This window comes from Chlorocebus sabaeus, chromosome 7, assembly GCF_047675955.1.
Source record: "Chlorocebus sabaeus isolate Y175 chromosome 7, mChlSab1.0.hap1, whole genome shotgun sequence".
In the NCBI taxonomy this organism is placed as follows: Eukaryota; Metazoa; Chordata; class Mammalia; order Primates; family Cercopithecidae; genus Chlorocebus; species Chlorocebus sabaeus.
This window is the reverse complement of record NC_132910.1, coordinates 133,517,261-133,541,982: the sequence shown is the minus strand read 5'-3', so window position 1 is coordinate 133,541,982 and position 24,722 is coordinate 133,517,261. Positions and strand designations below refer to the sequence as shown.

Here is a 24,722-nt window from a genome sequence, read left to right as displayed (position 1 = left end):
ATGTTCATGGCATCACATTAGACTCTGGGGGAGTTACAAAGAACCTAGGCTGGGCTCTGCCCTCAAGGGGGAGATAAAAGAAACAATTACATGTAATCGTTTTTAACACCAAGCAGCGTGAAACCTAGTTCTGGAGTATCCTGGCCACAAGGGGAGAAGGGGTCACGGGAGCCCCTCCAAGGCCAGCGCCCATGTGGCCACGCCTCACACCTTCCCAAGCATGGGCCCTTGTACCCTTCTGTCTTTCCTTGTCCTCCCATGCCGTCAGGGTTTATGAGACCTGCGAGTCTCCGGGCATGGCTCTGGTCGCTCCGGCCGGCGAGGATTATTCTCTGATGGGCTGTGGTCAGTGAAGCACAGCTTATCTGCCTCTTTCGATTTTCCTGCAATACCGGCAGAGACTGCTCAGTTTTAGGCAGGACTGAGACCTCCTAAAACATGGAATTTGTAGACAAAAATGAATACTTCCTAACATTGCCTGAGAGAGCTTTTGGTCAGCCTTACGCCTGCAACATTGTGTTGCTGCTGGGGGACCCAGGCACACAGAGGTGGCTGCAGCTGCACACGAACACGGGAGACTGGCTGGGGAGGGTGGCCAGGCCTTCATCTCTCTGACCCAGAGTAGGTGCTCAGTAAATGATCAGCGATGAGGCAAGTGAGTCAGGACTGAAATGTATGAGCACCATAAATTTAGGCCACTGTTCATTTAAAGCCTCAAAATTCGTGGAAGAAAGTGTTACGTGTGGAAGGTTGGCGGGCTGCAGAGGGTAGGGGAGACCTTGAAGATCCCCATATTTATATTCTAGGTGGTTTGTGTGATGTGGGCCATGGCCAGGTGTCATTCATTAACTCATTTGACACATATGTATTTTAGCACTTGTGTGCGTAGCATGTGTTGGGATGCCAGGGGAGCCAGAAGGCAGTGCTTCCTTCCGGAACTTGTCTGTGCATTGGAATCACCCGGGGAATCGCTTACAAATTCAAGCCCAAGCCACAGCCCAGGCCATCACACTCTGCAGGCATGCGGCACAGATCTCTGTATTTTGGAAGCGCCTAAGGGTGTTCTGGTATCAGGAGGTTTGCAAGTCACTGCCGTTAGGAGTTTATCATAGAGTTTTAGATAACACACCCAGGAAAATTCAGTAACGATACAAGACGGCCATCCAGAAACCTCCTGGGCAGGATGAGGGAGTCAAACCCAGGTCTGTGCTGTGGCACCACTCATTCCCACTCAAGGAGGACATCCCCTGTGGATTAGGGAGTGGGACCATCTAGGCAAACTGGACCTGGGGTGTGTGTTGACTTTGCCAGGTTCAAGAGAGGAAGGAAGGGGATCCTCTTGACTCTGAACTCAGGCAAGTCCGGATGTGACCCAGGATCATGGGTGGAATGGACTGGTCTGTCAAGAACTCAACTAGTCATTGCCATTGCAGTGGATGAATGTTTTTCTTATAAAAAACTGGGCTGGGCATGGTGGCCCACACCAGTAATCCCACAGCTTTGGGAGGCCAAGATGGGAAGATCACTTAAGGCCAGGATTTCAAGACCAGCCTGGGCAACATAGTGAGACTCCATCTCTACAAAAGATACAAAAAGTTAGCTGGGCTTGGTGGCATGTCTATAGTCCCAGCTACTTGGGAGGCTGAGTCGGGAGGATCACTTGAGCCCAGGAGTTCGAGGCTGCAGTGAGCTATGATCATGCCACTGCACTCTGGGCAACAGGACGAGACCCTGTCTGGCTGCTGGCGTTTTTCCTTGTGCGCAGGTGGGCTGAGCACGATGTGGTGAAGCAGATCTCTCAGGATGGACACGCTCAGCTTTGTCACTTGTTGATTCTCTTGCTCTTAAAATCCCCTAGCCCTCTTAACGGCCACAGTGAACCTCCCCGTGTGTGCACGTCAGCACACCCGGGAGCCAGCTCAGGTGGGCACTTTCATGCCCCAGGGTCTTGTGGAGCCGTGAAGTGGAGCTGCGCTTAGGGTGGGGAAGGCGCGTGACCTCGCCGTCCTGGCCGCTCTAGGTGCCTTCAGGCCTCACTGCTCATCAACAGCCAGACCACATGGGCATCATTTGGTATTCTTAGTACTTGCCATTTCTAATCAATTTTTTTACTTGGGTCTGTTATATGTTACTTCAGAGCGGGGAATGGAATGTGTTAACACTTAGTAAATTCTTCATCAGCTACAACCAAAGTTTTTCTTTCTTTCCCTTTCAAACCCACAGTGTGCCATGCCGAGCTGAATGCCATCATGAACAAAAATTCGACCGATGTGAAAGGCTGTAGTATGTATGTCGCCTTGTTCCCTTGTAATGAATGTGCTAAGCTCATCATCCAGGCAGGTAGGAAGCGGGTCTTTTCATTTGTCACATTTGCATTGCTGCCTGCTCGCCAGTAGCTCACTGCTGATGTGTTTGATCTTAAATTGCCATTGTTTCGATCTAAATTAATTGCACTATCAACTTTGCAAGATATTTCCCGTGTTTTGTTTTTGAATGGTGCCAGGTATTCTAAGACTAATTGCATCCTCTGTGATTCTTAGCATGTTTTTAATTTAGTTTGCAACTTCTTAAACTGCAAGCTGCCAAAAAACAACACAGGCATTGCATATAATTACTGTCAATTTACTGTTCTCTGACATATTGTGCATAGATTGGGGGGAGGGAGAGAAATGAACTTCTGTCAGAAACAAGGTCAGCTGGGAGTCTGTGTATGAAGTTTTAATTTGTATTTAATACATGGTAGATATTTGAGGATCTCAACATACCTTGGCATATATGTCGTAAGACCCAAATGGCACTACCTTCAGGTTTTCTTATGTTACAGTTTCCATAAATCTACACCATTGTATTCTGAATATTTCACCTTTTTCAAACTGTCACATCTGAGATTCAGCTACACTTTGTCTCCATAAATCTCTCGGCTGGAGATTTAAAGACTTACCATGTTTAGCGAGATGTGTGGTTTAAAGGGGCTGTTTATCACCAGCCCCGTGGATCTCAGAGCAGAAGCGGTCTGCTGGTACTGAGGAGTCGCGTGAGCTCCCTCGCTCCTCGCTCTCGCTGTCGCCGTTCCAGGGAAGCTCTCTTCACGGTGCTCAGGTGTGGAGGCGGCAGCGGGCCTGTGGGCTGGGCAGTGTGGGCCCCACGCCGCAGCCTCCTCTCCCTTCAGAGGCTGGTGGAGCAGCGGCCTTCAGCGCGGGGCCCTTAGGATTTCTGGCTCCCAAGTTAGCGCTGCCTGCTGAGATCAGGACAAGAAAACAGATGTGCCCTCTGTAGAGCTGGTTCGAAGTGGTCTGCAAAGCCATGCTGGGAAGCACCGTGGTGCCCACCTCTGAATTTGCCAGCAGCCCCCACTCCCTCCATTAGTCCTCCCACTAGTAAGAGAAGCTACCTCGTGAATAAAGATGATTTGATTACCTGTAGTAATGGAAATTGGTTAATCGGATCAAGGCTTGACTACTTGACATGTTTTCCCTTTGCATTTGTTTAAAAAAAAAATCCATGAAGACTGGATGGAAGATAAGATATAATCCGCCCTCTGCTGTATTAGAAAGAGGGAGATATGTGTTTCAGTGACTGGACACTGTCTGCAAGCACACTCGGAAAAGGTCATTAATCACAGACACTAAAAGCGCTCCAGCCGCTTCCGCCTGTCTTTTGCAGCATCTGTATGTGCGTATACTAAGGGAGCTCCCACTGTTACCTTACAGGTATAAAAGAAGTTATTTTCATGTCTGATAAATACCATGATAGTGACGAGGCAACAGCCGCGAGGCTCTTGTTTGATATGGCTGGGGTGACGTTCCGGTAAGCAGGGAGAACGCAGGGCAGGGGGTGGTGAAGGCTGATGAAGAGCCATATTTGACCTTGTCTCCTCCTTGTGATGCCTGACTTCCACGCTTGGAGGTGTCTTTAGAAATGCAAGGGCATAATAATTTAAAGACTCTTATAGGGGTAGATATTTAAGAGCAGTGACAGGAAAATCTGAAGACAGTTTGTTTAATGATTGTACTTTAATTTCAGTAACTTTCCAGGAGTTAGACTAATTATTCAAGTAGTGAGAAGTGTAAACATTCACAAGTTTTATAATGGGAACGCCAAACCTTGGTAAATTTTGCAAATGTAACAACTTTGGCATAGAAAATTTAGGATGAAAGTAGCCTGCCAGATTGAAAGATTGGGGATTCTTTTTTTTCTTTTTTTTTTTTTTTGAGACCGAGTCTCGCTGTGCCACCAGGCTAGAGTGAGGCGGTGTGATCCTGGCTCACTGCAACCTCCACTTCCCAGATTCAAGCAATTCTCCTGCCTCAGCCTCCCCTGCCACACCCAGCTAATTTTTTTGTATTTTCAGTAGAGACAGGGTTTTACCATGTTGGCCAGGATGGTCTTGATCTGTTGATCTCATGAGCTACCCACCTTGGCCTCCCAAAGTGCTGGGATTACAAGTGTGAGCCACCTGGGAATTCTTTTTACAGCAACATTTTGCATTGAGATTTGAAGTCTTAACGGTTTTTATGATTGTCTTTGCTAAGAAAAGGTTGTGAGGTATATTTTACTTGCAAGTAAGCTCAACCACCTTTAATTCATGGCAGAAAATTCGGTTGGGACTTTATACCTTTCCAGCGCTTCATGGTATTGGCGTTCAGCAGCGGTGGGACCGTTGTCATAGGTGACGTGCCTGGCCCCCTGTGCTGGTCGTTAGGAATATGGCTCAGCGTATCTCATGAACTCAACTGTGGTGCTTTCTGAGACTTTAAATTCAAATTATTTACTTTCTTGTTCAGCGATTCTTAAAAGAATTTGTTTTGTTCCCAAATATTTTCTTTTTAATTGTTGTAGAAGTAATGAGGAATGAGTGAAAAGTTAATGAGCAAAAAAAAAAAAAGAAAAAAGAAAAAGTTGGTTTATTTTATGTTTGCATTATTAGAACGTAATTTGAAAAATTACTCCTCACTAAAGGTAGTCGTTTTTTGCTATGTATAAGTGGCAAAAGAAAATTTACTATTTTTTTTGCATTAGAGCAACTCCAACTTGGCTGCCAAAATTTTCTAGAAAAGAAGAGAAATCTGATGGGAAAACTAGTAATCAGATATCATGTTGTGCAGCTAACTTGTTAGAAATCCTTTGACTCCCCACTAATTCATGAACTCGGATAGCTGGAAACCATACAGACCACACTACCCCACGCATCTTTTTTTGTCTTAGTCTTTTCTGGTCCGTGTTTCTCTCTCTATGCTGCACTATAATTGGCTCCTATAGAGATAAAGTAGCAAGTGAATGCCAGGACATTTTTTTCTCTGCACAGAAAATACGAGTTAAGCCAAAGTAAACAAATTGCTGTAACTACTCACCATATAATAACTGTATTTTGTTTTTGTTTTTGTTTTTTTTATTTTTAGGAAATTCACACCGAAGTGCAGCAAGATTGTCATTGACTTTGATTCAATTAACAGCAGACCGAGTCAAAAGCTTCAGTGAGTTACATCTCATTAAATCGCCAGGAGGTTGGGATTATCCTCTTCTAAGAAGCTGCTAATGCCTTTCATCTTGAAGTTACACATAACTTTTTACTAGCCAGTACGGCAAAAGTAGACATCTAAAGAATATAAAGCCTCAAATCTTCCTTACTGTCTCTCCCGTCACATGGAATCTACATCTGTTCGAACTATTGATTTAGGGTTTAAAATAGGGGAGCCTGTGGTGGCCTGGTGCACAGGGCTAGAACAAGGGCGCTTCCCCTTCCTGTGTCCCGGCTGGCTGGGATGCTTGTGGCACTTCAGAGGAGCATCAGCTGTCTGCCATCCGCTGCAGTCCGGCAGCCTCTCTTCACTGCTACATGTGCTGGAAGGACAAATAAATAATTGTTGTTGTGTTCTTAGCGGGGACGAGCAGACACACTGATCTGAACATCTGGCCCAAGTGAAGCATGGCATATAGTGCCCTTGGAAGAAAATTAGGCCTCATATGACAGTAGCATTGAAGTCTTTGCTGCGGAGTTGAGGGAAACCCCCAGCCACCCTCCTGGAATCTGAGATAGGGCGGCACATCTGTCCTGACAGACGAGGAGCGTAACTGAACCAGGAAGACTGCCTCTGTCCCTGCTCTCCCGCTGCACACAGGGGGGTGGCACGTAATCCCTCTGGGGGTGGGGCCCCCTGTCGTTTTGGCTCAGTTTGGGTTTGTTGGTCACATGGAGCTCTTCCATTCGTTTAGCTGAATAATGAGTTGTTCCTAGAGGAGACAGCCTATCTCTCCTTGTTCCCCCCAAAGCCCATGCCCTGCCGTGGTGGCAGCTGGGGCTGTGGATGGGAGGGGTCCCGGGTGTGGACGTGTTGCCCCCTCCTCCGCATGCCAGCGTGGTTCATTGACAGGCCCCTCTGCAACTGGAGAGAACATTAATTCCTGTCCCGGAAGTGGATTGTGAGCAATTCCGCCCACGTGGAGACAGTTTATTGCAGCACTGTTGGTGTTCAGAGCTCCTCTGTGCCCTGGCTCCATGCCTTCATCTACACAAACATCACCGTCCTAATCACCGCGGGGCGGGGAGCATGTGGCTGTGCCCCTTTATCTCATTTAATTTTTATTAAACATGCTCAGTACCTGTGTTGAGAAAAGGCTTTCTTTATCCTAAAGATTATTACCTTTTTAAAGTGCTCTTATATTTTCATGTGTTTTTATTTTGTCTCTGAGATTTTGTATTCCACATTCTAGGGTATTCTGTAATTTGGCTCCTTACCAATATTAAAATCTTATTAAAATCTACCTTACCAGAGCATGTACGTTTTTATGTTACTATAATTATATGCTTAACTCTCCGCTCCTGTCCTTTCTGTATTGTCTCTGAAGCACATTACATATGTTTTAATGCTCAAAGAATAATGTGAGATGCCCGAGCTGTGTGCGCTCCCTAGGGTTGATGACTGGGGCTGCTTTATGGGCCAGATTTATGTAAGATGCTAAGGCAGCCGCTGGTCCTACCCTCCCTCCTGTGTACCCTGCCCTGGTCCCAGGTGTGGCCATCTGGTAGGGCCCAGGCCTCTGCCCCACCAGAAGGCTTCAGTCCCAAGTTCTGCCCTTTGCTGACTTCTCACCTTATCCTCTTTCCAATCTCTCTTCTAAATTTCCTTCTCTTTTCTCCTTCAAACTCCTCGCCCTCTGTGTGCTCCAAAATACATAAAACAAAAGGTACGTGGAAGAAAGAATCAGTAGACTGAAAGGTAGAAAATAAGAGATTTCCATATTGCTGCGAGTCACAAGACTTGTGAGTCCTGTTAGCATGGAGTGTGTCATTTTCGTCACATCACATTATAAATATGTCTAGGGGCTGATAAGCCAGTAGCGCATCTAATTTATTTAATTTTGATACTATCTTATATTTTGTCGGTTGTTACATTCAGTTTCAGTGAAAAAGAAAATTGACTTTTTTCTTTTTCTCTCTTTGGGGGGAGGCTGGCGGGAAGGGTCTTTGCTGAAAGGGCAGTCCAGGTATTCAGGACAGTGGTGGGTGTTTATTTGGGGGCACACGCTGTCGCTGGGGGTTTGTGACGCTTCCACCTATGAACCGACCCTGGTTTCCTCGTGACTGGAGTGTGATTATGTCTTCGATTCTAGGATCACCATAAGAATAGTAGAATTGTCCTATCCAGAGAATTCTGCAGATGTTCATGTTCCAGTTAATAGAGGTTTGCTTTGAACTGGTGCCTTCGGGAGAAGCTTTCCAGAAGGAAGGAGTTTTGCGCAGTCTTTTGCCTCGCAGGCATTACTAGATAATTGTGATGAAGGGAGACTGTATCTGAGCCAATGTTGCTGCTTGTCATGGCTAATAAATGACAATAAGGAAACCATCTTTCACTGAAACGTCGGTAGAAGGACTACATTTAAAAGGCAAAATTTGTGAGTGAAATGATAGGAACTCCATTTCCCTGACACATTTTCTGCTTTCTTCCCTTTTAGTCTTTTAGCAATCTGTCCTTAAAGACTTCTGAAGCCTAACAAGACCCAGCAGTGAAAGTGAGCTAATGTATTAGCCATCTTTTCCTAAATTAAAAATGAAGCAAAGTAAGAGAACAAGCATACAAACTGAGCTCATGAATAAAAATGTAGGCTTGCAAGCCCAGTGAGCTGACGTTCCTGTGGCCCTGGTGTAATTTTTGATCTTCCAATGTCTGTGTCTACCTGAGGATTAAAAATATTTAGGTTGTTGCAAAAGGGCCTGAGGAATGCAGGGAGGGAGTTTTCTCATTGGCGAGGCTGATAAGAAGTTTTAATATTTATAGTTCACTTTTTTTGTTGTTGTTAAAGTAAAGCCACTCTAAAAATTGTGGTTTCTACAAATCATTAGTCAGGAGGCCTGTCTAAGCCTCCAGGGAGGGACCAGAACTCAAGGTTGGGGTGCTTTGCAAGCTCTCTTGCCAGGGAACCGTGATAACCAGAGTTATGGATTACCGGCTGCAGAGGTGCCGGCAAAATAACCCTGGGCCCAGGAGTCGCATTTAGAGCAGGGTGCCCCAGAATTCTTCTGGAGATACCTTTAGCTAGCTCGACTTTTATTTCAGAACTGTTGGAAATCTAAAGCCATTTCATCGTGAGGGTATATGAATCTCAAATAGTTACTGAGTACCTACCATGTATTGGGTTCTCTGATGGCTCCTGGGCGAGGGTTAGAACAGACTGGATAGCTAGATATTAGACAAGTTCTTAGATGCAGCCCCAATTTGCCACCTATGTCCCTGAGCCGTGCAGGTGCCACCTGCACTTTATTTCCTCTGTAATTGGGTTGTCTATTATTTTGCATCTGTACCCATTGGAGGAAGACCCTGGGGAGAGGGCAGGGACCAGACACGAAGAGTCCGCAGGAGCTGGGTTCTTACCCTGATTCCAAGGCCAAAGACTTTAAAAAATTCTACAAGTCCTGGCCGGGTGCGGTGGCTCAAGCCTGTAATCCCAGCAGGCTTGTAATCCCTCAGCCTTTGGCAGGCCGAGGCAGGCAGATCACCTGAGGTCGGGAGTTCGCGACCAGCCTGACCAACATGGAGAAACCCCGTCTCTACTAAAAACACAAAATCAGCCAGGTGTGGTGGTGCATGTCTGTAATCCCAGCTACTCAGGAGGCTGAGGCAGGAGAATCACTTGAACCCGGGAGGTGGAGATTGCGGTGAGCTAAAATCGCACCATTGCACTCCAGCCTGGACAACAGGAGCAAAACTCCGTCTCAGAAAAAAAAAAGAAAAAAAAAAAAATCCTACAAGTGCTTCATTAAATTAAAATGAGTTCAGTATTTCCCAAGAAAATCAGGGGAAGGGTTCTCTGTTCATGAAAGAAAAGCGTAGCATCTGCTCACTGCTCGGGCATGGAAAGGTGTTGCCCTTATTTTTGGTAGCCACCTGCCAAATCTCTTCTCGGGAGCCCCGGTCCACAGCTTTGCTTGGCTGCTGCCGTTCTTAGCCATTTTTCAGGTCAGTGGTGTGAATTACACACATGTTGTGCCGCCATCGCCACCATCCATCTCCACAGCTCTGCATCTTGCAAAACTGAAACTCCGTATCCATTATACATAACTCGGTCTTCCCCTCCCCAGAACTGACATCCACCACTCTACTTTCTGTATGAATTTCACCACTCTCAGTACCTCATATAAGTGGAATTGTACTGAATTTTCTCTTTTTGATTGGCTACTTAGCATCATGTCTTCAAGGTGCATCCAGGCTGTAGCCTGTGTCAGGATTTCCTTCCATCTGAAGGCTGAAGAATCGCCCCTCGTGTTCACACACCACCTTTAATTCAGCCATTCATGCGCCAATGGACACCTGGGCCGCTCCCATCTTCTGCTGCCATCCTTTCCCGAATGTGCAGTGCATCTCTCTAACCTAGTAGTTTCCAAATGAACAATAATATCATGCGTGGGTTAAACATCAATTCAAAATACAAGACAGACCAAATGATTTTAATGTAAGATAATAAATATTCATTAATATGATTTCAGATTTCACATTGCAACTAGCTTTTCAGAAACTTTCATATATCAAATTGTGGTGCGGTACCAAAGACTATCCACAATTTTCTGAAAATGCAAAAATGACCCACGCATGATATTATTGGTCATTTGGAAACTACTAGTTCACTGAATTATGCAGATCTTTCAAGTATCAACATATTTCATTATACCGTCTAATCTAGCCCCGTCTGCCTCAGCCACCCAGTGGCCTTCCTCCCTGTACCAGTTACCTACCTTGAAGGATTTTTCTTTTTTAAAAATCAACATTTTTTTTTTCTTTCTTTTTTTTGAAACAGGATCTCACTCTGTCACTCAGGCTAGAGTGCAGTGGCGTGATCATATCTCACTGCAGCCTCAACCTCCTGGGCTCAAGTGATCCTCCTACCTCAGCCTCCCACGTAGCTGGAACCACAGACATGCATCCCCACACTAATTCCCTGGCTAATTGTTATTTATTTTATATTTTTTGTAGAGATGGGGTCTCACTATGTTGCCCAGGCTGGTCTCAAACTCCTGGGCCCACGTGATCCTCCTGCTTTGGCCTCCCAAAGTGCTGGGATTGCAGGCATGAGCCACTTTTCATGGCCTAAACCCAGCATTTCTAAGAGCCTCTTCCTGTGCTTCCTTTGACCATCCCCAGGTTTCCATGCATCTTTCAAGACTCAGATGGATCCTGCCTTCTCTGTAAAGTCTCCCCAGACCTTCCTGAGCTTGAAGTGACTTTTTCTTCTTTGAAATCCTGCAGCAGTTATTGTCAGCAACCATCTTTCTGGCAATGAATCATGTACTGTTTTATGATATCTCTTCTACTGTCTAGAACTGTTATTGAAACATTTCATTTAACTTTTCATATGTATCTTGTCCTGCTCTAACGAGGTCATAAACTCCACAGAGCACATGTGGCATCCTGTGTATCTTGGTGCCTGGCTACCATTTCTCTCCACGTCTGCACAGGACCCTATGCAGAGGGGCTTCATACGCATTTTTAATATTTCCACTTAAAAGTTATGAACGTGATTGCACTTTAATTCAGTGAGGTAGCTGAGCAGGAGCCAACTTCCTAAAGTATTTTTTCCATGCTGATTTCTTTGTGAATGGCTTGAAAAAAATTGCCATCTGGAATGTAAGAGAAAGAAATCTTCCTGTTAGCAGCCAGGGCTAATGGGCACATTTATCTTTGAGAGAGACAGGAGATTACTATTTAAATGTCTTATTTTTAACTTCTGCGTTTCAGTTAAAGCATTCCTATATATAGTTTTGAATGAGGAATTTGGCAATAATAGACACTTGGCAGAAAACCCAGAGATGATGCTTCCACTGAACCCCAACTGATTAGAGGATTTCTTGACCTTTCCAGGTCTTAAATCACTACTGAATGCTTTCTGTTGTAGGAGTTCTTTATGTTAACTTTTGTTAATGAAAGCTGTTAGAAACTTAAACATGCCATTTGGTCCAGGTTTTAAATGGACATTCTGTTCTGGAATTGCTTCCTCTGCAGGGGTGGGCATGGTGTGCAGCCTTTTGATTTATTCTGCCTTTCCCCAGTCTCTGAATAAGTAGCCATCAGTAATGCATGTAAGTAACAGGCCCCTGACTTTCAGTGACTAAACAAGTAGCATATTTTTCCTCACATAGTAAATATGGTGGTAAGCATTTGCGGGAGTTGTGTCAGCTGCTCCATGATGTCTGCAAAGATCTAGGCTTTTTTCTTTATTTCTATCTTTTATGTCTTCAGGCTTGTTTTGTCAAACAGCTTCAGGCATCCCATTCACACTAAATGCAAGGAGATGGATGGTAGAGTGGGGATGAGGCTTCTCCACTCTTGGCTATCCGTTTGATCAGGAAAGCAGAAACTTTCTCAGAAGCCCCAGCAAATATTCTCTTCCATCCCTTTGGCCACAACAGGTCACATGGCCACCCCTAGCTGCAAGGGAGGCTGACAGGGTCCTTGGCATTCCACATTCAATAGAGGAGGCTGCAGGGGAGAAGGAGGCTAGTAACTTCTGTCATTCATGCTGTTGGCCACAACATACCCCTTGCTTAGAAAATTGTATAACAGTTTAATTGTATAATTTCTACTCAGTGGCTCTTCACATCCTCAGTGTTAAAGTCGTTGTTGAGTTGAAAAATGATACTTGTTTCATAGGAATTTTGTGCCTTCACATTGACTTTGAAACTCCTGTGCAGGAAATCTTAGTTTCTTAGCTGGTAACAGCTATAAAAGAGTAATACACACACACACACACACACACACACACACGCATACCATTTGAGGGTCAGTTACAACATGGTCTCTGGCCACACACACACACACACATACACATGCATACCATTTGAGGGTCAGTTACAACATGGTCTCTGGCCCCTAAATACTCAGCATTTGTTTCCTAAGAATAGGGACATTTTCATATCCAGTATAGTTAAGTATAGTTATTGACAATAATATGTTTAACATTGTTAGAATATTTTAATTTATTATTCCTATCCCAATTTTGTCAGTTGATCCAATACGTTTCTTTTTGGTGTTTTCCGTATGGAATAGTCTAGAGTTCGGTATTGCATTTTGTTATCATGTCTCGTTAGCCCCTTTAATCTGGAACATTCCCTGTGGTACTGCTTCTTCTGGAGCCTCTTTCTCCTGCTGCCTCATGCTAACATTTTTTTTAAACATTTTGGTCTCAGGGCCCCTTTACACTCTTAAAAATTACTGAGGACCCCAAAGAAACTTTAGTTTCATGGGTGCTATTTATCAATATTTACATTAGAAATTAAAACTGAGAAATTTTAAAAATATTTTAATTCACTTAAAATACCAATAGTAAACCCTTTACATGTTAACATAAATAACATACTTTTATGAAAAAATAACTATTTTCCAGAACAACAAAAAAATGTTTAATGAAAAAAGCAGCATTGTGTTATATTTTGCAACTGATTTTCATGTCTGGCTTAATAGAAAACAGCTGGATTCTGATTTCTGTGTGTTTTCTATCTGTTGCAGTAAGTTGTTTTGGCTGAAATATGTGGAGAAAATCCAGCCAAATCCAGATATGTAGTTGGAAAGGGGAGGCATATTTTAACAGCATTTTCAGAAAATTGTGGCTAGTCTTTGGTACCACACTACAATTTGATATATGAAAGTTTCTTAAAAGCTAGTTGCAATGTGAAATCTGAAGTCATATTAATGAATATTTCATATTGTCTTACATTAAAATCATTTGGTCTATCTTGCATTTTGAATTGATGTTTAACCCACACATGATATTATTGGTCATTTGGAAACTACTAGTTCATTGAATTATGCAGATCTTTCAAGTATTGACACATTTCATTATACAACATCCCCAAATCACTTTTGTAAACATCACCACTAATTTGGAAAAATCTCTTTAAGTACTGAGAAGCTGTCAAGTTCACAGTGACCGATAACAAGTTTTCCAAAATTCCGATTTATCTTGAAAGCTTAAATTTATCATTTGATCACTTAATTTCCCTCAAAGTGATAGATAGGCTTACTTTGTTCATTTTCAAGAAAATGTCTATCATGTCCCCAAATCTGAATATCCACAGTCACTCTTTCTTTGAAGTAAAAATGGCATCCCACTCAGGAGGCTGAGGCAGGAGAATGGCATGAACCCGGGAGGCAGAGCTTGCAGTGAACCGAGATCGCGCCACTGCACTCCAGCCTGGGCCACAGAGCGAGACTCTGTCTCAAAAAAAAAAAAAAAAAAAAAAAAAAAAAAAAGGCATCCCATGAACAAAGGGGCTAGTTGATCTTGTAACTCAAACACTCGTGTGGCGCTCTTCCTGAGGACAGCGTGCAGAAGTGCTTCATGCACGCTTCCATCTCACCCAGGGAGTGTGAAAAAGATGACTCGTCAACATGGAGGTTCCCTACACGTAATACTTTTTCCCGCCAGCATTGTTGAGGACATCTTAAGTGAAATGGTCTTTTTACTTTTCTGTCTTTGTTTTCTTCCCTGAGTATGTGGTGGTGGAGTGCATGTGGGTGCCACTGCCTCTGATTCCTTCGCCCTCACTTTTATTCACCATTGCTTTGGTTGCATAGTGCAAATGTCCACACAGTGAAAGAAGGCAAAAAACATCTTAGTACTATAATGAAGATCGTTTTGACAGTGTAGACCCCATGAAAGAATCTGCAGGCTCATGCTTTGAGGTGCCAGCTGCCTTAGATGACAGTATGGTTCCAGCCCGAAAGGCACTTTAGAAGTATCTGTTTGCTCTTGACTTTGCCCCTTTCTTTCTTTCTCTCTCTCTCTCCCTCCCTCCCTCCTTTCCCTCCCTTCCTTCCTTTCTTTCTTTTCTTTCTTTCTTTCTATTTTTGACAGAGCTTCACTCTTGTCACCCAGGCTGGAGTGCAGTGGCACGATCTCGACTCCCCGCAACCTCCACTTCCCAGGTTAAAGCGATTCTCCTGCCTCAGGCTCCGGAGTAGCTGGGATTACAGGTGCCGCCACCAAGACTTTGCCCCTTTCTATGTCTGCATGTTTTGGCCCGGATAACATCACTTGAGGAGGGAAAAATTAGATTTTTTTTTTTCTTAAAGAATTGATCCTTTTCTTTTTGCCTGTATTTTTATCTCCTATAATATAGTGAATATGCAAGGTATGATTAATATTATCGCTTTAAGAGAAGAAAAAAAACAAACTCTTGATATATACCAGACTGTCTTGGTTTGCTGTGGCTGATCAAATGAAACAGTCTGTTATGGTTTTACGAATTAGAATTATCACAGACTCTCTTCTAATTTAAGGCCCCTGTGTTAAAATGTTAATAAGAGATGGTGAATTGAGTCAGGTCGCAACAGTACATTTCACGAGGGTGAAATATTCAGCCAAGGCCTCTCTGCGGTCCAGGCAGACTGAGTTCTGCCTGGGCGCTCTGAGTTCTGATTAAACTGTGTCCCCATACCAGGGGCTTCCTGTTTCTTGCATCCTTTACGCTGAGAGGGGACAATAGTTCTTTCTAAGCTTAGCAGAGGCTGATTGGCCGTCTTCGCGGTAGAGCTTTTAATTACCTGTGGCAGCCCTGGAAGGGGTGATGGGCAACAGAGCAATCAACACGTGAGCAGCACATGTTGGCGCTGATTAGCGCGGCTGGTTAGAGCCAGGACTAATGAGGCCGAGGTCACAGACTCGGCCCCGCCGCCCAGGTAGCCCGGCCACCCTCCAAACGGCCGCTCCGCCCGGTCGGCTGCCTCACAGCTGCTGGCTGCCGTCTGGAAAGGGGCCAGGGAGGTTCGAGCCAGCAGCCAGCACGGGCTCTTTGTGTTTAAAACCAAACAAAATAAAAACAGGTTCTCTAATGTACCACCCCCTGTGATCCTCTCTAGGAATATCAGACTTAATGATTTAAATTTAATTTGTTAGCCGTTTGGTGGTTAATTTTTTTTTTATAAAAAACCTAATGATTTATTAGCATTCTTATAATAAGCAACACTTAATATCTATTCATGAGAGTTCAAATGGATCAACTATTTAATTTCTTAATAAAATGAATCAGAAAAGTATTACTTAGAAGAAACTCCATACTGTGAGTATGTTCTCTGCGTGTTTTCTGACCTTGGTTCTCCTGTATTATTAGAGCCAGGAATGGAGGGAAATGAAGCTGCTTTCGGCCTTTCCCCCGCAGCTCTGCCTTCCAAGAGGGAGAGGCTGAGGGGAGGGCACGGTGGACTTTTCATTTAATTTCCCAAATATCACAGACTTGTAACGACTATATGCTCCTCTCCTTTCCACCGTTTCCCTGGTGCCGTTGACAGAAACAGGCTGGCCCCAGGTCACACCCAGGACACACAGAGAAAGGCACACACTGGCATGAGAAAAGTGCCGGATAAAAATACGCGTATAAATACGTCCAGCCCTTTGCTGACTCTGAACATCAGTGCTCATGGGCACATTTTGATTAAGCAGCTACTCCTGTCTTTAAAGGGGTGGGAGCAAGGAGGAGAGGGTTCTGAAAGGCGTACGAGAGTCACAGGAAAAGTGGGTGAGGAGCAGCGTGGCCACACGTGCCTCCCCACACACAAAAACGCGGGGCTCTTTCCCAAACAGCAGTAGCAGATGGATCGAGAAGCATCACGGCCGAGCATCGCTGAGTCACGGTGAACGCGCCCAGAAGAGACCCAAGGAGGAGTGTGCCCCTCCTGCCCCAAAGCACCTTTGGCTAAACATTGTCTGTTGGGTGGTGAGTGGGGAGGAACAAAGTGAACAGTCACTAAAAGCTAAGTCCAAGCAGCACACGCTGAGGCCTGGGCGCGGGCTCCAGGCTTGCTGGGTTTGCAGCCCCAGACGCGGGTCTCAAAGCCAGCACAGATCACAAGAGCAAGTCCAGCAGCTTCTCCAGGGAAGAGCAAAACGCTGCCTTGGAAACACATTTTAACTGATGAAAGGATTCTTTGTTTTAGCCACTGATGGTAGTGCAAGTGAACTTCAGGGCACTCGAGGTGCTTTGGCCCAATTAGGAAGTCAGCCGGAGCCTCCTGTCGCAGGCAGCCACGGCACCTGCTGTCTGATTCTTTGCCAACTTGCTTTAGTGCGATCACTCTGCTGCACCGGGATGTTTCAATTTAGACTCCTGCTCTATCAGGACTCTGAAGACGCTCATTGTCTGGGAGTAGGCTTCCTGCCTGCTACGTCTCTCCTCCTGCCTCTCCTCTCTTGGACACGGCCGTGACATTGCTCACCAGCCAAGTGAGTTGTTAGTGTCCCTCGGCTGCGGCTTGGCAGGTTTCCACTCTCAGAGGAGCAGCAGCAGGGTTTGCAGGCGAAGACTCTGGACTCTTTCAATGCAAGCCTGGCACCTTGGCACTGGGAGTGCTGGAGTTCTTTGTGAGTCATCTGTGTGGCCGGCATGGCAGAGTCGTTGCTGGAGAATATTAGAGTTTAGAATCATATCTCCAATATTGCTTTGTGGATAAAGACATGCAGTTAGGACTTAGGGAGGCTTGCACAACTTTAGAGGTAGAACTGGGCTAAGAACTCAGGTTCCCCAGCTTGGAGACTGGTGCCCATACCAGGACACCGGGCCAAGTGACATGGGGTCTTGGGACGGCTCATGAAGCTGGGTGCTAAGGCAGGTAAATGGAAGCCATAGTCTGTGGCCCTCCACCACGGCTGGCTTTCCAGCCGCCCTGCTCCTGCCTTCCTACTCCTGATGCCCTGACCTTGCTGGCCTGTTTTCCTTCTTGAAAGTTCCTTTCCAGATCGGCAGCTGCGCTTGCTATTTCTCCTTCCCAGGTGAGAATTCTTTCCGCCAGCTTTCCCATAGTTTCCTCCTTGTCTCCAGCACTTGCAATCAGACCCCGCTCCTCAGAGGGGCCCGCCCTGGCCCACCCTGTCTACCTGCACCCCCAAGACTCCCACCTCCCAGTTACCATCAGGTCACCCAGTTTCTTTCTTTACATCACTCTTTTGTCTATTTGTCTTTTTGTTTTCTGTTTGTGCCCCCAAAACAGCAGGGGCCAAGCCTGTTTTATTCCTGCTGCCTCCCTAGTGCCTAGAACAGTGCCTGGCCCAGAAGTTTTGTTTTTGTTTGTTTGTTTGTTTTCTGAGATGGAGTCTCGCTCTGTTGCCCAGGCTGGAGTGCAGTGGTGTGATCCCAGCTCACTGCAACCTCCACCTCCCGCGTTCAAGCCATTCTTCTGCCTCAGCCTCCCAAGTAGCTGGGACTACAGGTGCATGCCACTACGCCCAGCTAATTTTTGTATTTTTAGTAGAGATGGGGTTTCACCATGTTGGCCAGGCTGATCTCAAACTGCTGAGCTCGTGATCTGCCTGCCTTGGGCTCCCGAGTGTTTTTAAATAAGTAGGTATTAAGTGACTGATTGAGTAAAGGGATACACTGGATCTATGGAAGTCTTGATCCAAAAAACTCTCCATTGTCCAGTTAGACTCCCTTTCCCATCTCCAGGGCAGACCAGGGCGTGGTATAAACGGACTCCGCTCCTTGTGTGTAATACAGTGTGCTTCCTAGAAAGGGTGTCTGTCATTCCCCCCCAGGGGCTGCTTGGCATCTGTGTGGCAGGAGCCATGCTCTTCCCTGCTGGGAGCACCATCCTGCAGTAATCTGTGCAGGATGCTGTTATGAGAAAGACTTGGGACTTTGTCCCCACTCTGCACTTGCACATGCCAAACTGGGAAGGTGCTGAGAGACCAAAGATTGGCTCAGACAAGTCCAGCTTGGCCAGTAGATGACCCTATTGAGGGCCCTCCTGGCTGCCGGCAGGACAGCTCTAGAAGTTCGCACTGCTGCCATCACTAAGCGAAGTCTCTGGCTCCTGGCCTGCGGTGTGTGATGAGACTGCCTTCCTGGGAGGTTCCCAGATACTCTCAGGCACACGTGCTCCTCACTGGGCCCCCCAGCCTTGTCTCCCTGCCCGGCCTTCAGGGTTCAGGCAGTGGACATCCACCCTACGTGACCTGGTGGGACACCTGTCACAGCACAGACGCCCCTGCAGCTGGGCCACACAACAGCCCTCGGGCCTTCCTGTCTCAGAGCAGGGCTGACCGCAGCCAGGCCCATTGCAGCGGAGGCGGACTGTGAAAAGCTAGACGCTGGACTTGGATCCTCTCCAGGGTGGGGCAGGCACTGGGCACCCAGGTCAGCTCCAGTTCCTGAGAGAGGGCAGCCCAGAGTCAGAATCAAGGTGTTAAAAATAGGGGAAATGATGGTGGGGAGGGGACTGACACAGTAATATAGGAACTCTCTATACTTTCCAGTCAATTTTTCCATAAAACTAAAACTGCTCTAAAAAAGGAGTCTGTTAACTTTTTAAACTCTCAAAAAGAATGTGGCCGGTGCCACAATGAACAATTTGAGTGAGAAACGACTCAACGAGGTCAGAGGCATCAGAGAGGAAGAACACGGCAGCCTGTTTTCTTTGCTGCTCTTTATCATTAGAAAGAACACTTTACAACAGGCTTCGTGTGATGCAAATGCTCCACGCTTTTGCCCGCTGGCAGCAGTCACGAATTATGAGATTTCTGAGGGGCACAGGACTGCAGCGATCTAAATGAGGCAACAAAAATCAGCCAAGTGCTTATCAGGATCCCCTACAAATTCTATTGACTTTTTTGGATCTGTTTGTCCCTGGGTGTGAAACAGAGAAAAGTCGGGTGAGTCTACCTTGCTAGTATATTTAAGAGAGGATCTTGGAGAATTTGAAAGAAAATGTGGAGGAGAAAATGATAGTGCTTGGTGAAAGTCAGCAGAAGGGCTTGATAATGGAACAGACTAAGGGTGGTGGATAGTTTTAAGGTTAGAGAGAAATGGAAAAAAAAGGGAGATATTCTTGGGGGCATGAAGCAAGAAGCAGCAGCCAAAAGCAGCGCTGATCAGTATGTACAGGGAGCTTGGTGCTGAGGGCAGGGATTCCTATGAGAAAAAATCCAGTGGTCAATCTTCTGGGGAGGAGCCGATGGGATGAGGGGGCAGACGGACTGACCTGAGTGTTGCTGCACTGTCTCACTGTCTCCTTTGTAAACAGATGCTCCACACTCATGCTCAAAGCAGCATTATTCACAGCAGCCAGGAGGGGGACATCGCCCAGGGGTTCCTTGGTGGACAAATGGATAAGGAAAATGCAAACACACAGTGGAATCTTAGCCTTGAAAAGGACGGAAAGTCCATCCAACACATGCTACTGCATGGACGAACTTTGGGTGTGTGCTAAGTGAAAGGAGACGGTCACAAAAGGACAAATACCAGATGATCCCACCTGTGCGAGATGATGAGAGTGTCAAATTCATAGAGACAGAAAGTAGGATGATGAGTGCGGGGCCTTGGGAGAGGGGAAAATGGGAGTTGTTTAATAGGTACAGACTTTTGGTTTTGCGAGATGAAAAGTTCCGGAGGTTGGTTGCACAGTGATGTGCATATACTTAACACTGCTTAACTGTACACTTAAAAATGGTTAAGATGGTAAATTTTATGTTATGTATTTTTTGTTTTGTGTTTTTGAGATGGAGTCTCTCTCTGTTGCCCAGGCTGGAGTGCAATGGCACGATTCAGCTCACTGCAACCTCTGCCTCCCGGGTTCAAGCCATTCTCCTGCCCCAGCCTCCTGAGTAGCTGGGACTACAGCCCTGCGCCACCATGTCCGGCTAATTATTTGTATTTTTAGTAGAGATGGGATTTCTTCATGTTGGCCAGGCTGGTCTGGAACTCCTGACCTCAAGTGATACACCCGCCTCGGCCTCTCAAAGTGCTGGGATTGCAGACATGAGCCACTGTGCCTGGCCTTGTTATGTGTGTGGTTGTTTTTGTTTTGTTTTTGTTTTTGTTTTCTTACCACACACACGCATACAAAACAGCTGCCCTGGCCTCTAGAGTAGTGAATTTTCACCAGGAGCCACCAAAGGGGTAAATTTTCTCATCATTTTTGGCTCAGTTCTGAAGTTCCCTACCTGACTTTGACCCCCACCTCACTCTGAATCTACAGTCACTCTCTTCTCTGTCATCCTGTTGCAGTCAGCTCAGCTGCCCATAACTAAATCCCAGGGACTGGGCGGCTTAAACAATAGGCCTTTACTTCTCACTGTTCTGGAGGCTGGGAAGTCTGAGATCAGGTGCTGGCATGGCCAGGTTCCAGTGAGGGCTCTCTTCCTGGCTTGTGGACGGCCGCCTTCTCACTGTGAGCTCACTTGGCAGGGAGAGGGGATGGGAGCAAGCGCTCCAGTCTCTTCTTAGAAAGCTACTAATCCCATTGTGAGGGTGACACCCTCATGACTGCATCCAAACCTAATTACCCATAAAGACCCTACCTCCAAAACCCCTCACGCGGGGGGTTAAAGTTTTGACATACAAATTTGGGAGGGGGACACAGCTCAGTCCCTCGCACATCTTTCCCCCAACCCCAGAATTCTAAGGAGCACACATTCCTTCAGCTCCGTCCATTGTAGCTTCCATTCCTCCTCCTCTGTCTGAGCATCCTGGACTGTCCCAGAACACCTGTCTTGTTTCCACCAGCTCCCTGGGATCTGCAGTGCAGACACCCTCTGAGAATGCCCACTCGGGTCTCCTGGGTCTTTTACCCAGGGCCCGACCAGATGTCTTGCTCTCATGTCGTAAATATGATTGCAATGTGGTTGTGCGTGGAACCCCAGCCCACTTTGGACCCGGAGCTCCAGAGACTCCGAGGCAGAGCTGCATTTCTATTATCACTTAGTAATTGGAGTTTTGCAGGCTTGGGATTACTGCTAATGGAAAGCAAATGGGCCAAGAATCCAGAAATAAGCACTTGAACAGCCAGCAGCACTCAGTAAAGCAAAGAAGCTATTATGCCACTTTATGTGGATAGAGATCATCATTTGTAGAAAGATTTGCAAAAATCTTTCCAACCCATGGAAACAATGCCCACCAGGCCTTCTGGTGGCCCTGCCCTCCCTGCCTTGTGCAGCTAAGTGACTGCCCAGGTAGGGAGCCTCACCTGCAGCACAAATTACCACCCGAAGCCAGCCTCTCCCGCTTGGCAGGAACAAGGTTTGATCTTGCCTTTGCTGCCCGCTTTCTTGCTGGTACACAAAGCCCAGAGAAGCTCTTGGAACCAAAAGCACTCCCACACACCCTGCCTCAGGCTTCCTCGGCCTTCTCACCAGCCCCAGGCCAGAGAACAGGCAGTGACAGGGCTGCCATACGCTGCTGTGACGGAAAGCTCGGAACAACGGCTCTTGACTCAAGGAGAGAGAAGTGGCTGTAAAGAGTGACGTTTCCTGGGGTTTGCTGACCCCTGGTCTCGGGTTAGTCTTGCCCTTTCTCCTCCGTAGGGTCGTGTCACCATCATACATTTACATGAGGGGCCTTTTCTCCATAGATCACGCCACCCCCTTCCCAGTGGCTAAAAGGCGATTTAATATGCAGAAGCTCTGCTAGAACAGCGTTAGGTTATGACATGAGGAAATGGAAAAAAAAAACATCTAAGCCCAAACTGTGCCCTTCAGCCGTCCTCCTGAGACAGCGTGCTGCCGTCGGCCAAGGACAGAGGAGGCATGCTGGGGTTCTTGGGCTCAGCAAACAACAGGAAAACTGAGGCAACTTCAGCTGCTTGCAAGAAAGACTCCAGATTCACATGAGTTCCTATGTTCAAGCTGGCTGAGGGGCTCAAGGGACTCACGGCGTCCCTCCCCCACTCCGGCAGATGCTGGGACACTTCCAGACAGCCCCGGAGGTGGGAGGAGAGGGAGAGGCGTGGAAACTCTCTTACCTTAGCCCCTCGGAAAGGTGCCTCCACTCATCGGTGACTCCCTCACTTAGCCATTAAATGTCACTACAGCCCGTTCGCACAGGGGAGAGAATCTACATCTAGCAGTAAAAAAAGGTGATGAAATGAAAGAAGTTGTGAAATGACATTTTTTTCCAGCAGGTTTGTCATATCTCCTGCATGGAGGAAAATTGCTTTCTGTAAATCTTGGTCCAACAGAACAAAACACCTATTTCTTTCCAGTTGGGGGGACAGCCATTCTCATTGGTATAATGAAGGTATTGTAAGCTATGACTTTTACAAAGTCTGAGGGAAACCAATCTGCAATCTTGACAGATATGATCTTTCCAGATGCACTGTTCGTTTATGGCAGCAAGAGAGCTCAATTAATTTATGAGGGAGGACAGCAGGATGTGACCCCTTGTGTGTCGTCTAGGTGGAACTGTCCCTGTCTGAATTTATGTTCTGGTAATTTAAAAAGATTTATATTAAGCTTTTCTTTCATTTTGAGAGTAGATTAAAATTCTAATGGAAACCATTTGTATGCATTTGTTGAATTGAATAGTATTTATGGCTGTGTAAAAAAAATGCTGCAAAATTCTGCCGATAATAAAGTCAGTGAAGCAAGAATAAGTGTAAAAACAGGAAGGAAATACGCGATAGAAACCATACTGTATTATACAAGTATAATGAGGGAGGCGAGCCGAGCAGAACGGGGCAGGGATTAGGCCCCTGGATGGGAGAGTTTTCCTTATTTAGTGTAAGGCTTTCATAGCCCTTTTATGACTTAAAACAAAATTTAAATTTCGAAACAGGCCAGGTCAGTCTGCACAGACCCCGTGGCCGCATCACTGTCTCCCATCACTCTTGAACTCCTGCCGGTGTCCAGGACAAACAGGCAGGAAAGAAAATCCAAGCAGCCTCTTAGAGAAAAGATGCTGATGGCAGGAAAAGAAGACCCATGAAACAGGAGGCAGGGGTCAGCGAGCAAGGTGAAAATCTGAGTCCGGGAGTGCGGCACAGGTGGAAGAGAGGTAGCAAAACCAGGGAAGTCGCCGTGCTCGGGGCCGGCCAGTGTGTCCCTGGCATCCCCAGTCATTGCCGTGGCCACCTGACCAGTGCCTGTACAGAAGCTGCCCCGTCTCCTCCTCGGTGAAGGCCAAGTTGCATATGCCGCAGCCCTGTCGGGACCTTTCTGCAGGCTGGGGAAGGAGAGACAACGGCCTGACAATCTGCAGGCACAGCCATCCAAGGAGACAGAGTCCACACAACAGCCACCAGAGAAAGCTCCTCACTGCCACCTTTGCAGAGGGAGAGAAGCAGAAAGCATTCTGGAGGCCCTTATCATGTCGGAAGGGCAGAGACGTTTGGCATTCTGTCAAGGTCCATCTTAGAGTTGAGAGAGACTTTCACCAGAAAACTCACATTCTCTCAGAACTGGCAGCCGTGATGGCATCTCGCAGTCAGGCAACGCCAAGCGTGATGGTGAACAGCGCTGAGAGAGGAGAAAATGGAAATTTCCCGGGAGCCCGCTGCTCCGCTCCTGTGGTGGTCCTTTTCCCCCTCGTTGTAAGCATGTTCTTTACCAGAGCTGCATGGATGCCGTATAATGCCTTACGATGCATTAGAGCAGAATCATGCATTAGCAAATTTCACAGATGCAAAGAGGGATTTCTGTCAACGGAAGCCTGCATGGAAAATACGGAACAGCTTAAGAAAGTACTGTCTTCTCTCAAAATTGTATCAGAGCTTGAAATGGGTTCCGGCCTAGGCGTTTTCTGAGGCAAATAACATCGCCACATGGCCCAACATACAGGCCGCTTCTTGCCCCATGAGCCTTACTGGCCTCGGAACCCAGCTGCTTCTATTCTGTTTCTTCATGTCCTGTCTGTGAGGCCACGAAATGGGTCTGTCTGGTCAACTGTGTACTCTTGGCCTCTAGCACAGTTCCTGGTACACAGTAGGCGCCCAATACATATTTGTTGAGCCAAGCAGATATGTCCTAGGCCCTGTGGAAGATACGATAAGAGGAAGACAAGGTCCCTGCCAAAAAGGCACCGAGGGCCCAAGCTGGGGAGGGTAGTGCCGACATCAAGTAGGCCTTCAGCTCTGGCCCCAGCTTCATTTTAAGTGACTAGGAACAAATTCTCAAAACTTCTTTTCCATCAACTCTTCTTCACCCCCAATATCACAACACAACTGTGTCCTTTGATGGAGTTCCTGCGATAAGACAAGCACTAGAAGTTTACCATATTTGTATCCTTATTGGATTTCCAAATGAATCCTAGAAAGCAAGTGACATGATTATTGTTAGTAGAGACAGGGTTTCACTTTGTTGGCCAGGCTAGTCTTGAACTTCTGACCTCAAGTGATCCACCCACCTCAGCCTCCCAAAGTGCTGGGATTAGGAAAATGAATACTTTCGCAAGCACAATCACAGGAATGTCAAAGGAGGTAGACTCCACGCTCTGATGTCTCTTTATCAGTGAGGCCTTTTCTGACTCCCCC

At 46.4% G+C, this 24,722-nt stretch overlaps 1 protein-coding gene across 4 annotated transcripts in view; it reads left to right on the top strand.

Moving 5' to 3' along the window:
- Positions 1–6,762, top strand: part of DCTD (dCMP deaminase) — a 28,079-nt gene extending 21,317 nt beyond the window's left edge. For 3 of the 4 annotated variants that reach the window (XM_008000357.3, XM_008000356.3, XM_008000358.3), the window contains exons 4-6: positions 2,224–2,340; positions 3,711–3,807; positions 5,400–6,762. In XM_008000357.3, the coding sequence (XP_007998548.2) occupies positions 2,224–2,340; positions 3,711–3,807; positions 5,400–5,478 (293 nt within the window). In that variant the 3' untranslated portion in view covers positions 5,479–6,762. The remainder of the gene's footprint in view (positions 1–2,223; positions 2,341–3,710; positions 3,808–5,399) is intronic. The other variant, XM_008000359.3, reaches the window with a different exon arrangement.
- The last annotated feature ends 17,960 nt before the right edge of the window (positions 6,763–24,722 follow it).